The sequence below is a fragment of the Pteropus medius genome, unplaced genomic scaffold, assembly GCF_902729225.1.
Source record: "Pteropus medius unplaced genomic scaffold, Ma_sr-lr_union100, whole genome shotgun sequence".
Taxonomy (NCBI): Eukaryota; Metazoa; Chordata; class Mammalia; order Chiroptera; family Pteropodidae; genus Pteropus; species Pteropus medius.
The window spans coordinates 11,272,934-11,290,908 of NW_024350924.1; the positions used below are offsets into that span (position 1 = coordinate 11,272,934).

General features: G+C 33.5%; 1 protein-coding gene across 1 annotated transcript; it reads right to left on the reverse strand.

Moving 5' to 3' along the window:
- Positions 1-870: 870 nt before the first annotated feature.
- HORMAD1 (HORMA domain containing 1) lies at positions 871-16,961 on the reverse strand. Its single transcript, XM_039841533.1, has 15 exons — positions 16,749-16,961; positions 15,792-15,854; positions 14,992-15,136; positions 13,548-13,611; positions 13,074-13,110; positions 11,242-11,262; positions 10,948-10,974; positions 9,434-9,501; positions 8,746-8,897; positions 7,311-7,570; positions 5,763-5,829; positions 5,601-5,677; positions 4,825-4,908; positions 2,751-2,822; positions 871-1,520 (listed from the first exon to the last, which is right to left on the reverse strand). Exons 1-15 carry the CDS (start codon positions 16,941-16,943, stop codon positions 1,440-1,442), a joined length of 1,413 nt encoding a protein of 470 aa, XP_039697467.1. The 5' UTR covers positions 16,944-16,961; the 3' UTR covers positions 871-1,439.
- Positions 16,962-17,975: the final 1,014 nt, after the last annotated feature.

Here is a 17,975-nt window from a genome sequence, read left to right on the forward strand (position 1 = left end):
AAGAGGAGGCTCTCCCGCGGCTATTGTGCTGCGATCCAGACAACCACCAAAAGGAGGCAGGTTTGGGTTCAACCTGACAGCTGGTCAATCCAATGAAGGAACCTTGGTAGAGCAGAGGAAAGAGGGCTGCGCTCCCCACCCCTACCAAACCGGCCAATCCAAGCGTTCAGTGAGCTAACAGCAGCTGCGGTCGACAAAGGTTTCGGTTGGTCAATCCTAGTTGCAGCAGGTGTGTTACTGTAGCAGTGTATACTGGGACAGTTAGGTAAGATGTGTTGGGATGCTATAAAGCTAAGAATACACATTTTTACAGGTGGGTACTGGACTTATGAGGGGATCGCTTCCTAAATTATATAAATGTCTAACCACTATGCTGTACACCAGAAGCTAATATAAAATAATCCTGAATGTCAACTGTAATTGAAAAATAAAGAGTCAACGTCTTTTAACTGGTTGTTTTCGATAATTAGCTTATCCCTAACTTTCCTGTTCCAGAAAAACCTGATCTGGGTCAGTTTGTGGACGTTTATTTGGTTTACATTAAACAGGACGGGTACATTTCTACCATCACATACATACCAACATTCTCTCTTAGCGCTTGTAACTGGCAAACCCACGGATAATGTATGTTTATAGAATGTGGCTGCTGAAACCGCAAAAGGCAAACAGACCAAGCATTAAGTCTTCCTTTTCTAAAGCAAAGGAAACAGTCAAGGCCAGAAACAGTCCCAGGTTTCTTGTTAAAAGCACAGGATCTTTCACATTACCACTCAAAAGTTCTACTCTTGCAAAGTAAGTCTACCAAAATGATCTCAAAATTAGTGTTTAAACACTTAATGCTAATTGAAAATTAGAAGCCATAAAAAAGTCTAGATGCTGAACAATATTTTATTTATGCTCCCCAAAATGCCAGACTTTCAAAATCAGTCATCATTTTGTCTCGTAGTAAAAAACGTTTTTAAAAGAGGTAAAGTACCTATGTTTAATTGTACATTATATATTAATATACTATATTAAGGTACTGAAGAACATTGTTTTAGTAACTGCAAACACAGCCAGTAATGGTATAGTTTTAACATAAGTAAAAGTGTATTCCTTCCACAATTTAATACCAAAATGAACATTATTTGTTTCAAATATGGCTTTAGAGGACCTTAAAAATTAATGTATTTTTAAAGGCAGTATCCACCAAAATGGAAGATAGATCAATATTGAGTAGATAATTATGACACTGGTTCTTGTGGTTTTATTCATAAGTTCTCTTGGATTTGTCTCAGATAATGTTAAGGATCACGATGTGATAACTAAGAATTCAATTTTAATTGCCTCAGACTACATATAAGTTTTTCAGAAGTAGGGCAAACACACCTTAAAATAGTAATACAGTGTCCTTTAAATGTTGCAATGAACTTTGCAAACATGCAGAAGAAAAATAATTTTTATATATGTTCTTTTGGTTCACTGAACTTCCTTCTTTTGGGCACTGATTCTTGACTAGAAGAATCAAAGTGATGAAGGACCTGTCAAAAGAAAACAACTACTAAGAATATTTTCTAGTTTAAATGTCTTTAATTTTAGATCTTTTCCATGTCTCTAAGGCTTTTTTCCTCTTTTTAAAAAATTATACCTAACATAACTATTTCCTACTAAGATATGTCACCTGGGTTCTTTAAAAGTAGGGTAAATTTTATTACTGACATATTTATATCTTCTCATGGCTGCTGAAAGTATATACTTACAGAGTATAAGGTCCTCACTAGGGTTGCAGGAGTAGATAGATGTAACATCATGCCCTCAAAATAAGAAAATATTTTGGGGGGACGAGAGTAGAAAAAAAGATTTAAAAAGTAGCTGCAAACTGAGAAACATTCCACCTTGGCACAATGTAAGATTTAAATCATGTTTTGTTTTAGTATCCCTGGTACGTAGCAGTGCCTAATAGAGACATTCAATGTACACTTCTGAATGAATAGGAGGGTGAACTAGGAAAATTCCTAACATTAGAAAAAATTAAAGAATCTAATATATTAATGGAATGTCAGCTTATCCCATTCTATTCTTGAGATACGTAAATTGATAACAGAATTATCCAACTATATTTGAGATTACCCCTTTAACATTTGATTTTTAAAAACAGTCTTAGGGTTTCAGTTGTCTAATTTTAACTTACTAAGAATCCTAGTTGAAAAATATATTTATCTCAAATGACAAATACATTATCTGATTTAGTAAAGTAAGGTTCCAAATATAAAACAATTGTTATATGATTTAGGTCAGAAAAAATTTTTTTTCCTAAGGGAGGAGGAAAGGCTATATTTTTAAGAAACACGTGGTTTTGGTAACTTATCTGTTTCTCCTTTAGTTTTGATCTGTAGAAAGTACAGATCTTATGTGTGGCCCAATTTTAGCTCTATATAAATAAAATGGCCTGAATATTCTTGTACTCTCATTGCTTCATTCTATTCATATTTTTCTGACAATGAGGTTTATTTTATAAATTCCTCAACTACTACAAATCATTCATGGAATCAAACATTAAATATTTACATAGAAAAAATAATAAACTAGCAAAGCACACCTTATTTTAAAATCACCCCATTTTTTAGAACCAAATATGTTTTTAAGAGATTTGGATATCAGAGTTCTGAGGTATTTCCTAAGATATTATTTATCATCTTACATTTAATCTATAATAATGATATTCTGATACTTGCCATTTTATTCAACCTATATATGTTCATAAGACTTACTGTTTTCCCAGATTCGAGGTGACTTCTCTTCCGGTTTTCTTTAGAAGATTTGACTGGTTGATTTCCATTAGCCTCCACAAAGATAGAATAATTAGTAATTGGTTATTTCTCAAAGAACCACCAACACTTCATTTTTAACCATGGGTAACTATATGAAGGGTTTTTTTTTAATAGCTTTACTGAGATGTAATTCTGATGCCATACAATTCGCCTATTTAAAAGCATACGATTCAGTGATTTTTAAGTATATTCACAGAGCTGTGCAACCATCACCGCAGTCAGTTTTACAACACTTTCCTCACTCTAAAAACCTTGTACCCTTATAGCTATCATTCCCATATTCCCCCCTCCTCCCACCAGCCCGATGACTGTGTATCTCTATAGAAATCCCTCTTCTGGACTTTCATCTGAATGGAATGATATAATATGTGGATTTTCGTGACTGGCTTCTTTCACTTAGCATAATGTTTTCAAGGTTTATCCAAGTTGTGTGTACTGGTACTTCATTGATTTTTATGGCTGAATAATATCCCATTGTATGGATATGCCACATTTTGTTTATCCAATCATCTGTTAATACACATTTAGGTTATTTCCACCTTTTGGCTATTCTGAATGCTATATATTGTTTTTTAAATGAATATTGGATGATGACAAATTATTAATTGTCATACTACTATTCTCTAAAAGGACATACTTATACAACTGAAACTGGTATATTATTGTATGCCAACTATAATTGAAAAAAAACCTCATTGAATTGTACAATGTAAATACAAACAACTAATTATGTTTCAATAAAGCCAAATAAATAAATAAATAAAAGGACATACTTATTTTCTGATGTTTGAAATGTACTCTTCGATAACTTCCTTGGTATATATACTACTAAATATTTTCATTTCTTGTCCTTTCCTAACCATAATTCAGTCACGATTCTTAAAATCAAGAGTACTTTGGCGAAGAGTTCATATTCAAAAATATGGGCAATTTCAGAAGTGAATTTAGGTTCCCAAAGTATCCTAATGTTACAATACAAGGAAATCTTGCCGAAAAGTTTTTAATGCTTGCTTTTCTCCCTATACCCTAGTGAAGGATACTCACCCTAAGTAGAAGATGCCAAGGAAGAACATTTTACTGCTTAGAGATACTAATTTTTGAAATTCTTTTATCTCTTGCTTTCATCATCATACTAGTTTGAATGCTGCCTTCTGCCAGTTCTAACTTCCCACTGAGAATGTGAGGGGAAAAGGGACACCTAAAAATGGCACTATAATCAGTGGTGTGCTGGTAAAGTTTAACAACCAGTTCTCTGAGAGAAACAAATCCTAAGTTGAGGCATTTGCTGATTTCCATGCTGTAAATACTCTCATCATGTCCAATTTCAAGCTACCTACGTAGGTCACTGAATGAGGACCTGGGAAGAAATGCTCCAGCATACTGCTATTAGAGTATGTTGTTTGTTTCCTATCTTTGGCTATAATGTTTTGCATATTTTATAGAATGCTTTTTCTCCACCTCTGAACTTTTGAGATTAATTTAAAGGCATAAAATAAAATACAAATTTATACGTAGTACAATTCTGGGTACTAAAATACTGGGTTTTTTACTGCTTAAGAACATGAGATTCATTTTATGTAAGATATATAAAAAAATACTCATTTTTAATGTCTTAGTAACAAGATAATCCATTTAAAAGATAGAGCATGGGAACATATTGGCATTTCCTTGGGAGTCTAGATAATGGTGTCACTTGTCAAAGCCTTTCCTGGATTCCCCACTCTAACGTAACTTCAGTCAAATCAGTAAAATCAACCAGTCCTTCCTTTGTGCTCTATGTAGCCTATCCAGACTGCTATCATGGTCTATATCACTGCTTGTTGACCTCCAATTATTAAAATTTTAGCTAAAAACAGGAACTATGTGTTATTCATGTTACATCTCCAGCACCTAGTAAAGTACTTGACACATAATAGGCGCTTACTAAATAAATAGTGTGAATAAGCAAAATAAATTCACATATGGGGGAAAATTATAAAGTTAGAATGGAAAACAAATCTAAAGAGACACTGACCATTTTATTCTGAAAGATTTTCCCACTTCTTGTTTTGCTTTCAGATACATCAAGTTCAGATGTTTTACTGACTAATTGCTCAACCTAGAAAATAATTACACAAAACCACGTAACAATAAAAGCTTCTCATAACATAATAATGAGTTCAAAAATTCAATTACATAAAATTCAGGGTACTGTTGATTTAATGAACCTAATAATTTTGAGTTGGTTCTTAGTGTCACAAAAAGCAGAAAAGTAAAGATAGTGAAACTGGCACTGTACGCAACTGACCATTCTCTGAACTGAGAAAGTCTCAATGGATCACCAGGCACTACTGTTCCAGAAGATAAAAACTTACGCCCACTCCCATTGGAGAAAGGGGCTGTGCAGAAGGGGACAATCATCTGTCCCATTATTTTTAAGTTCATTTTATCTAAATGTTACTTCAAGATTTTACTGTATATGGAAAACCAAATTAAACGTTCTGCTGCAAGGCAATAAAAATGTATTATATATTCCATTTATAAATACAGAGGGTGGTGGAATAAATAATTGCTTAAGATTCTATGATCGGTATTTAGATTTATTACTAAACAAATCCACCAGTAATATACTTAAAACTTTTCAATGTATAATTCCCAGATTTTGTTAATAAGCATTCTTAATACCTAATTTTATTCTAAAAACCTGGAGTATAATAAGAAAATATGAGAAATAACTAAATAAGCATACAAACAACAGTCTTTTGGGGGAAAAAAAAAGTTAAAAGCAAGACGGAACTATCAAGTTTATACCTGAGAATGAGAAACTGAAAGATCTGGACTTTCTTTAGACCTCATAATTTCATCTTCCTCACAAATTAAATTTGGTTCTGTAAAAAAAAAAAAAAAAAAAAGTTAAAATGGTATAAAATAGAGTTGGAAGTGAATTCATCTCCATTTTCATTAACTTCTTACCTCCAAGTTCAGAAGATCCAGGGTTTTTTTTCTGCTCTTCCATTTTAGTTTCAATGTCAAAATCATCCTACAAAATTACATGAAGGAAAAAAATGGACACTTTAAGATCTGTTTTCACTAAAACTACCTTATGCCTGCTAGAAAGAAAGCGGTCCTATAATTACTATATCAAGGCAACTTATTTATCCAGGCAAAGTATAAAACACTTTATTTTGCAGGGTTGCTTTAAGGACAAATGATAAAAATGTATAGCTTCCTCAAAAAGTGTGATGGTTCTAAGAACACTTAGATCTTACTGTTGTTTGAGGGCACCGAATTAGACATGTTCACACAACAAGCTGCCACTTATATAACTCTGGAATTTCCATACACATGTTGGCATACACTCTGATTATTGCCCAACCCTCTTCAAGGAGTTAGTGAAGGATAAGCTCAGTCATGGTACAGTAGAAACAGCAACAAGTTTAATGTATAATTAAATTTCTCCTTGTGACATGTGTCAAAGAGCTTTAAATATTTTAAAGAATGCTACATAAATCACAGACATATTTGTTTATAAAGCAAGACTGGGATTTAGGTTTTAGGAAAAAGATTTCTTCTTTGATTGTATTGGTCGAAAATTGAATTTTCTATTTATGAGGATGTGGCCACAGAGCCCCAATCAGAATCCTCAGTCTCTAGATATAAGTACTGAGGTCATAATTTAGCATAAAATGAGCTGAGAAAACAACGAAGATGAGATTAAAGAACAATCATGTTGATGATAAAAGATTTTCTGGGAATGAGGCAACAACAAAAGCTTTTTTATATTTAAATTCATCCATTCATTCAACCAATACTGAGAATGCACACTTGTGATTCTAAGCGCTAGCAGGAGGGCAATAAGACACTTCCTCTGCCTTCCAGGAACTTCCAGGCTGCTTCAGGACAGTGACATTCCAGGCCCTGAAGAAATCCAAGCACAGCTAGTAGGCGTGTAGTGACAAGGGCTCCAGCATTAGCTGGGGGATCGGAGTAGGTTTTCAAACTATGCTCCAGACCAAGGGGTTTCCTCAGAGTCCACTGTCAGAGCAGGTCGGGTGGTGGGTGGCTGGGCGTCTAGGATCATTCCCTACTTCATTCAGAATAGTTGTTCTTTTAAATCTCTGAAAATAATGTTTGCACCAAGACAGAAAGCTTTTAAACTTTCTCAAGTTTTAAATCAGGTTGGGGCATATTTGGAGTGTATGCTAATGTCTACCTGGAAATCCGAGAGCCACAGAGTGGCAGCTTGTTGTGTGAACATGTCTAATTCGGTGCCCTCAAACGACCATCACACATTTTGAGAAAGCTGTATATTTTTATCATTCGTCTTTTAAAACAAGCCTATACCTCCTTTAAGGTCCCTTTCAACCTTGAATTTATGATACAGTATTTATATAAATGAGTGCTTTAAAGTCCTTAGAATTGAGTCAAACATTTATTATTACTGTACTTTATATTTCTTTACTTAGAATTGAGTCAAACATTTATTATCACTGTACTTTATATTTCTTTAAATATATTTACACTTATATAATGCTCCTGTTCATCATCTCCATCATCCTTGTCCATGAGAATTTTCTGAAGTGGTGTTTTTAATGCCTTTGGTGATAATATAGCTGAATCAATATTTTCCATCCGTTCTTTTTCAGTGGTCACTTTTACTTTGAAGGTGTGAAAAGGTGTTGGGACTTCTCCCACATTTAAGTACATAGGCTCCCCTTCAAATATCACTCCTTCACAATCACCATCCTTAAAACCAGGAGGCTGGTAATCTGGGGGTGTAACTGCAAAAAAGTAAGTATAAAATTGTGCTGTTCATGAAATTAAAGAAAATATTATTATTATAAAAACATATGCAGATTAAAGAAATTTCAAATAGTACTTCTAGAAGAGCATACAATAAAAAATATTTTTATTGTGCTATCTCCTACCATCTCCAAGTTCTTACTTTATTCCCTAAGGGTAACCTTTTTTTTCCTTCACTTGACTGACTGTGTGACCTCAAGGACATTATTTGTCATCCTTAATTCAGTTTCCTCATCCGTCAAATGGGGAAAATAATAGTACCTCCCTCATAGGAATTAAACCGTGCCAAGTGCTCAGAACACAACTGGCATATAGTAAGTGTTCGATAAATGTTAGTTGTCACATTGTTGCTTTATGTTCTTTTAGAAAATACTGCACATGTAAAACATGTAATTTTCATATATATAATATATACATATCCTTAAAAAACACAAATTAGATCATGCTGTTCTGTACCTAGCTGTTTTTAACATCTTTTTAACCTGTTTTAATATTTTTTTTGATAACTTATCCGCATGTTCTTTTTAGTAGCTTGCACAGTATTCTGTTACATAGATGCACCATAATTTATTTACTCACTCCTCTAATAAGGACACTCAATGTTGTTTCCAGTTTGTTCCCATTTTAACCAGTGCTACAATGAAATCCTTATATACATATAACCTTGCATATTTGTGTAAGTACAGTCCCAAGATATTTTTATAGCTATAGAATTTTTGGATTAAAGAGAATATGAATTTAACATTTTGATACTGCCAAATTGTCCTCTAAAAATATTGTACCTATAAACATTCTCTCTAGAGTGTACAAAAGTGCCTGCTTCCCCTGACCCCCTTGCCAATAATGAGTTTACAAGTTTTACTGATCTGATTAGTGAAAAATGGTATCTCACTGTTTCATTTCTTTAATTATGAGTGAGACTGTACCTCTCATGGATATATTCACATCACTGCAGAAGTTTGTATGTATTTTAAAGCCTATTTTTTCAAATCTTTCTTTTTCAAATACTGATATTCTATGTAAATTTTATAATTTCAAAAAATATATAACAATTTATTTAGTTCCTTAAAAATATTTGGGATGGAAACCCACTGTTTCAACAATAATAAAACATACAGGCACCAACTGAAACAGGATGTATTGCAAATAGTACCTTCATCATAGTAAAAAAGTTTCATGGTCAAACAAACATCATTAGGTAAAGGTCCCAGATTCTGCATTAGAACATAAATCTTGCGAATGAGGAGAATACTGGCTTTCTTGGTGTCAGCAGATGACATACTAGATTCACTGCTTTGGTTTTTACTAGAAGAGAATCATACATTAATTTCTTTTATGACACCTATAGCTTCGAAGAACATAACTTTGTATTTTACTATTTGAGATTCTTATTTTGATTATAGCATTAAGTTGAAAGTTACCATGTATTTTAATGTCACTGTTACTAAAAATTTAATATCACTAATATCACGGTTAATATCATTATTATAAACAAATAACAATTTTACATAAGTGAATATGCATTTTATATAAGATGTTTAAAGGAAACAAATGATGCATTTTAATTATATTTACATAATTAAATATAATTATATACGTTTATAATCACTGAAGCATACAATAGCTTTCCTACTCTTTGGCCATGTTTCACAATTAAAATAACATATAATTAGCCACAGAATTCTAGCTTGCAGCTACTCCAAGGATATTTAATACAGCCACACCTTGATGATTAATTGGGGATGTCCGAGAAGTTTCAGAAGTAATCCTGAAGTCCAGCTATATAGTATTAATATGAATAAATGGTAATATATTAAAAAAAAAAACCTATAGAACAATACCTTATGAAGTCCATGATTGGTCCATTACTGGTGTACTTGAATTTAAATTGGTAACATTCTGAAATTGTCTTAAATAGAAAACATTGCAGTTATGTATCTGATATACTACTTTTGTATGACTCTTAACATTTACTTAACATTTTTTTTCTGCTATGTTAATCCCTACTGGTCCACAGAAACTTTTACGTCCTAAGTCAACTCCCATGGTTTGGGATTTGGGGCTTCGCTCTTGGAGATTTATTCTTCCGCTCATTGCAATGTATGTTACATACACCAGAGAGAAGGAGCTCCTCGGCAGGCAGGTAAGGGAGGCAGCAAACCTCTTTTAGTAGAACGACTAAGCAAAGGGCTTAAATCCTTGCTATACAGTAAACACAAGCAAGTCATTTAAACTTTCTGTCTCAGTTTCCCTAGCTAATAAAAGAGGTTGAAAATAGTACCTATCTTATTAGTGGTTGTGAATATTTATCAAATGGGATAATTTATACAGAGCCCTTAATAAAGTTCCTGGTATACCAAGCATTCAATAAAGGGTTCTCTTGTACAAAAAGAAAAAATGTGCAACTATGAAAGAAATGAACATTTCCCTAACAATCGTTTTCTGAACAATCAACTAATTCATAGTTTTTGCTAATGTGATTTTCTTTGTCACCATGGACATATATTGAGCATTAATTTCAGGCATGAGTATCAACAAGACACATTCCCAGATCTCTTGAGGCTCTAATACTTTTACTGCTTTCTTTACATTTCAATGCTCACATAGGAATGGAGATCAGCTCTTTCTTTCTTAAAAATCTGCTTCTCCCTGACAGAATGAAACACTGTATTATAACAGCTATACTGTAATAATTAAGCAACCAGATCACAAACTGGCCTTCTTAGGTCTAAATTCTGGTTCTGCCACTGTGCACACAGGCAAGAAAATTTGTATCTAGGTTTCCTTACCTATAAAGTAGGCATGATAATGATAGTTACCTCATGAAGGCTGTGATGAATCATTGAGGTAATGCATAGAAAGCCCCAAAGAACAAAGCCTAACAACAGTAAGTGCTTAACAGATTTTCCCCTTTGTTTTTTCTGGTTTTTCCTTTTATTTCTTGTCATCCTTCCTTTAGTTGTCAGATGAACAGGTAGATGTGACTGGACTGGGATGAACAATCAAAGCTTAAGGATGAGTTTCTAATTTTTCTCAAACTCAACTCCTTTCATAATTCTATAAAAAGAATATTGTAAAGAACCAGAAATCAGGAGAGTTAGGTTATTTCTAATGGTCTGTGACTTTGTGGTCTAGGATCAGTCACATAATCTCTTTTACAGGAAGTGTACTAATCTGTTTAAAGATAATAAGACAAGCTCTGTCTTACCTCAAAAAAGTCTTTATGACGTTCGAATGTGAAAATATATTATGAGAAAGTACATTAAAGCTCAATTAAAAGCATAAGATGTTATAATTTAAGTTATTTTTAGATATTAGAGGCATTATGTTTCTTTACTAACTTAAGCACACTTACCTGAGGGTCTTCTGGGTTGGTGTATACCTATTTAAAAATAATTTACAACTGAGTTATACAAAGCTAAATATTCAAGAAGAACTAAATTAGATGTTTAGACTCAACTATTAAATGAACTCAGCAAAATAAAATACAAAATGACCCCCAAACTACTAATCTGTTACTTTTTTCCATTCAATAGATCAGTTGTTTGAATAAAGCAACATAATTAATTCATGGTTGTAGCATATTTAATTAAACAAGGCAGAATTTGACAGTCTTTAAAAAAAGAACATACAATTTAAAAATACTTACAGCTAGAACAACCATCCTTAGCTGAAATACAACAAAGAACAAAAATCTTACTTTTATTGTATAAAATATTTTTTCATGATGGATCATAAATATTCTTTGTCCTATTTCAACATTTATTCCTAATAAGAAATAATCTTACTTCATATGATGCATATAAAGCAACATATACCTCATGTATCCTTCTCTATTCTCCAAAGCATGTATTTCTAGTTGACTTACTAAAGGTTGAAATTCACGTCATTTACTTAAGCAAACAGGGAAATTACTGCCAGTTACAAGGAAAATATATATATTGTGAAAGAACACATTAAACCTTATAAATATGAGAATAAATTTTGAAAGGAGAAAAAGTAGAGTTCAGGGCCTGGCTCATATAGTAAAGGGAAGAGGCTTTGGAGCCCACAGGAACAGAGAATCACAGGAATTCACTCAAGTAACGTGCCAAAATCTAAGTCATCCTTGATTTGGATCTTTTGCTTATACTCCACGACTGATCCATTGACAAGTCCAATCAGACCTACTGCCAAATATAGCCTAAATCTTTTCTCTTTTCTCCTCCTCTGCCATCCTGATCTAAGCCACCCCCAGACCCCCTTTTTCTAACTGGTACTGCAGTAATAGGTTAAGTGTTATTCTCCTTAATTCCCACCTTGTTCTTCCACAGTATATTCTCTAAATAGCAGCCAGAGTGATTTTTCTTTTAATTTAACATGTAAATCAAATGATGTTATATTTTCACTCAAAACCTTCAAATGACTTTTATTTGCACCTAAAATAAAATCCAATCTCCTTACCTCCACAATCCCGGATGCTCTGGCCCTGCCTATCTCCCCAGGCTGCTCTCACGCCACTCTCCCTCACTGCTCACTGCACTCCAGTCTGCTGGCTTTCTTTCTGGTCCCTGAACTCTCCAAACTTCCCTCCAGCTCTATGCATTTGCTGCTCCCCTCGGAATACTCTCTCCCCAAAATTAATGCCGGGGTGGTTTCTTCTCATTCAAGTCTCAGCTTACATGTCACCTCCTCACAGTTGGTCCTCTGACCACCCTACCAAAAGATACCCCACCTTTCCCTTTGCCACACACTTTTTCTAAAAATTTTAATGGCATTTTAACACTATTGGAAATTATGACTTCCTTGTTGTATTGACTCTCTTTCCCCTATAGAAGGGACCCTCTTTGTCTTGTTCACTACTATTAAGCTTACCCAGCTCTTACCTAGAATACATACCTAGCACTCGATATTTAATAAATATTAAATGTTTAATGCCTTAATGAGGGAGGTTACTGACCATAGATAAAATCCTATCTTTTTCACGAATTTGTTTAGCTTCTTTATATATGTTGACATAAACATATAATAAGTATACAAAAAGACTTACGACCTATAGTAAAACCTTATTAATTGAAATTTCACTAATTCAGAATTTGTGACAGTTTAACCGAGACTACATGGAAATTTATTTTTGAATGCTCACGAAAAAATAATCTATTAAATTATTAATATAAATAAGTTTACAGATGCATGTAAAACTAATGACTAAAGTGTTTTAAGACTTTTTAATTCATTAAGTTTTTGTAAGTTAATATATGTTATTAATAAAGATAAATTAAAATTAACCAAAACTATCTTGGCAAAATTCATTAAGTATTAATTCTATTAGCTTTAAATGAGTTGAATATTAGTCTTTAAAATACTCAAATATCCAGACTTTCAGAAACTTGGATTGACCTATGCCCAAGTTAGTTTAAATTAATGTTTTACTACATGGTAAGTGATGTTACATTTGTAGAATATAAACTGGAAAAAAAAGATGAAGAGATACTGACTTACATATTTTTTCTGTAAAGCATCATAGCATCCTAGCATCCTAAAAAGTAATCCAGGATTCATTTTTAGATTGAATGTATTTCATTTCCAGAAAATAGTTCTTTTAATAAGTCTCATATTATTTCATTACTAAATAATATAAAATTTTCTTATTAAAGTTCTCTTGTTATTAACTAGATTAAAATAATAAAACAAACAATGAGGCAGAAATATAAAATGTTGATAGTGATGGAAGGGGGGATAGAAAATATCTGACAGCTAGTAATTATGGGGGACAATAACAGGAAAAGAAAACCTGCTCACATGGAGCATAAAAGGAAATTTTAATGCAAAAATCCAGAGACCTGCAAAAAATGGTATCCAGTGTTAAAGGGGGAATCATTAAAACTGTGTTAAACACTGAAATATATACAATGAACAAAAAAATGTGCCTTAAGAAAAAAATAATATTATATTGTTATGTATTCTTTTACTTACCACTTCACTAATTGTGTAGATCCTGGACAATTTTTATCTTCTCTCAGAATCTTGACACAAAGATCTAAACACAAAAATGGTGATATAAATATAGAGCTACTTAAGATTAGAAAACAACTAGAAATTTAAAGTGAAGATTACTTTCTTTAGCTGTGTATTATTGATATATTATTAATGGCAATGAATTTCCAGATGATTAGGATTAATATAATTAAAAGAAGAAAGGTTTTATGGAAGCAACTAACCTTTTTATCCTTATTATAAAATGACATCATAATGAATAGGATGCATGTTGATAGATAGAAAATTTTTAGTTTTAAAAGCTACAGAATACTTAAAGTTAGATATAATGTTTTTATGCCATTATTGTCCAAGAGTCTCAGAATATTTGCTATGCACCAGTAAAATACTTGTAAAAAGCCAAGTTAACTGGATAGAGCCCTGCAGAGAAGGAACATGTAATACAGTAGAAAGGACTGAGAAGATCTCTCAGTCTCAGGTCCCTTATCTGAAAAACAGGGATACTATCTAACTCACAGGCCTGTAATGTGAATTAGAAGATATCATTCACAATATAGCACTTTACATATCACTCAGCACATAGTTGGCATACAATATTATGCATGATATTATGTCCATTAATATGTACTGGGCAACAAATGACTGTAGTATAAACTATTTTTACATAAGAATATATAATACCACTGTAAAAAAGCTATAAATAATAATATTTTTATCTATTTACTTCATCATTGTAAGAGTAACGTCAGATGAAATTATGCTTGAGAAAATGAGGAAAAATTTTATGATTAAGTGCTTTCAAATGTATTGAATATACTTTTTTAAAACCACTTAGATGTCCACGCAAAAACCTGTACACGAATATGGCATTATTTACAACAGCCAAAAAGTAGAAACAACCCAAATGTTCATCAACTGATGAATGGATAAACTGTGGTATATCCATGTGGAATATTATTCATTAATAAAAAAGGATAAAATACTAATCCATGCTACAATACTGTTGAACCTTAAAAACATTATGCTAAGTGAAAGAAGCCAGTCACAAAGGGCCAAATATTGTATGATTCCATTCATATGAAATGTCCAAAATAGAAAAATCCATCGAAACAGAAAGCGGATTGGTGGTTGCTTAGGACTGGGGAGGTTAAGGGAAGTCAGAGTGACTTAATGGGTATGGAGTTTCCTTTTGGAGTGATGAAAATGTTCTAAAATTGACAGCAGTGATGTTTGCACACCTCTCTGAATATACTAAAAATCACTGTATTGTGCACTTTAAATGACTGAATTGTTGGGTGTGTGAATTATATCACAATAAAGCTGTTACTAATAAAAAAATCTCTAAGTCAAAAATTATAGTTTTAGAGCAAGCCAAAGTAAAGGTAACTGTTTAAAGAAAGTTTAAAAATAAACATTATATTACCATCTAGATATCTTGTTCCATAAGCACATTCTGGAAATATTCCTCTCAAATACGTGATGCAGGATACTGAAACTGCTAGGAGCCTCTTCACTAATACCAAAGACTGCTGCTCAGTTGATATCTTATTGGGGAACACCAATGCACTCTAAATTCAAGGGAAATTAAAATATTTTACTTAGATTTATTAAAAATTAAGTCTTCCTGAACTTCCTGATCTAATTTTGTAAAACCATGGTACTCTCCCCCCAAAATTCATAACCATAGTGGTTAGTAATTCCCAGAAGGTCAGTGTGGCTTCTAAGAGGTTAATATTTTATTCCAAATGTGTTTCCAGGGTAGCAGCCTAAAGATAACATGCAAAGAGTGCTTAAGAATCCTTTTTAAAATCCTCTCGCAGGTTAATTGTCTGTAAATGCATAATACATGGATAGGTAACACTTTGTAATGCAAGATCTATGCAAAAATGACAATTTTATCTGTCTGAGGGGCACAGACATTCATTTTCTAGGAATGGACGGCTATGAATAATAATTTCATCAAAGCAACAGAACAACATTCATTGACATCTAACGTAAACTGAACCCGAACCGGCAATTTAATGCAACGCATCAAACATCCAATAGACTTCTCCATTCATTCAAAATCGTTTAGCAGAAAGCGTCATTTCTTAAAACAGAGTTTCCTGATGTCATTAAACTCTCCAACAGTTGACTCTAACTCGCAGATATAAAAACAGTTGAGAATTCATAAACCAATACAATTAGTTAAATTAAAATGCACTTGAACACGAGAAATCCTACCATGGAAGTTCTCTGCAATTGTGCAGTGGCCATCTTCGGGTAAAGTATTTTCTGTAATTCCACCTTGACACAAACACAAGCGTTAACTTCAGATGTTATTTTTATCCGTAATATTCTATTTTACAACGTGTAGAGTCAAAAGGAACTTTGTGACCGAATGAGAGGACTCCTTCACTTAAAACGGAATCTTCAAAAACATACTCATTTTGCTGTATGACTCCTTTGAGTAAGGTCCTAATTTGAAGCCATTTGACTGGCAAGCTTCACATAAGTAGGTTATTAAAAAAGCTCTTAGGAAAAAAAAAAAAGCTCTTTAAAAGATATTTTTTAAAAAAGTATAATCTCCTATTTTCCTTCATGGTATTCAATCATTAACAACATTGCACATTTAAGTATTAGGTAATGAAAACCTGCCCCTGCCAAACCCTTTAAAATAATCTTTTAATTGTTTTAAAGCTGTAGTTTCAAAACAACCGAATCCGATCACTTTTCTTTACTGAACTTGAGCGTGACTCTGGGTATATCATATTGTCCGACTCCGAAAAACAACCATAAAAGGACTACAGAAAATATTCATTTTTCTTTTTTTTTGGACTGATTCTGATGTCTCAATTATAGCGTTGATATTTTGATAGGTTTCCACATTTTTGGGTCCCAATTTCAATTTTCTCCATCAGACACTTCAGCTAGAAGAGTTCACGGAAGAGTCTAATTTACTCGTAAACGTTTAAATTTATCCTGACGCAGCCCGGACAAGACGCCAGAGTTAACCTACTCTCAAGAACCTGTTCTGAAAAAATAACTCGGTTCACACTCCCCACCCCACTCCCAATGTTTCGCCATTAAGTCTTTTAAAAAACTTAAAAGTAGCAGGTGACAGAAAAAGAGATTTAAAAGCAAAAAAATAATAATAACAATAAAGTTAAGAAAGGAAAAAGAAGGAAACACATATATTACGTAACGTCTGAGGGACGGGCGCCGGCGACGAGGAGAGCAGCACGACGCAGCACGCGCTCTGCCCGATGCGCATGCGCCTTCCGTCAACGGTTGCCCGGGGAGGCGCGACAGGAGCCTTTTGACCCCGGTCGAGGTCACCTTTCCCGCCAAGAGCAGCGCAAGGCACGCCGGGAACCCCAAGAGCCTGGCCGCCATGTCTCCACTGGAAAAGCCCGATGCGTACGAGGAAAAGGTAAGTAATTACAGGCGCAAAGCCTTCCCGATATACATGGATTTCCTACATGACCAAAGTATCCTCAATCGCCAAATAATTAACCGCATTAATTTGTGATCGTTTTTAACTTTAATTTTGTTTTTGGTTCTATCATAGAGGGCATTCCCTCCCGACAGTCTCATGTCTTCAGAAACGAGTTGCTCTGGCAGCATTCAACTTAGGTACTTCTACTGGGCTATATCTGCAGGGTCAGCGGACAGCTTTCAATTAATGTCTCGTTTAGAAACAAAATAATTAAATCATAGCTAGTAGGTAGTTGGAGACTCTAACAATCATAGTTTACAGATTGTTACATATTCAAATGAACATCATCATTATTCATAAACATTGATACTGTCTGCATTACCAGTTAGAAAACAGCCACTCAGATATGAAAAGATTTGCCCAGAGTCGATTAGAAGAGGAGAAAAGACGAGAACCCCGTATTCAGGGTCAAAAATAGTGAAAATCCCCTGGTCTAATAATTATTTTGCTTTATATTTCTCTCATACTTAGAGTTTACAAAGAGGTTTCACATTCACTATCTTATTTTTTTTAAAGAGGATAGTTTATTGATTACACATGATAATAGATGATATACAAACTTCATTCCCATCTATAATTTTATCTGGTGCCATAATTCAATTTAGATATATTGCATAGGATGTGCCAACAATCATTAATTACCAAATAAACTCCGTGACTCTGCTTGGATGACTATTTTAATGGTGAACTCCAGATCACAACACAGTAACTGTCAATTCAACTACACCAAGGTTTCTGAAGACAATGGCTTCTGTGCCCAAGCAGGTTGTAAATAAATTTCAAATGGAACTTGGCAACACCCTGAGGGAAATCTAACTTCACACTGTTGGGGTGATAAACCAAGATGGCTTCAGAGTAGACTAACTTTACATGGCACATTTTTAAAAAGACACATTTATTCAGCGTCACAATCAGATATTATATTTAGC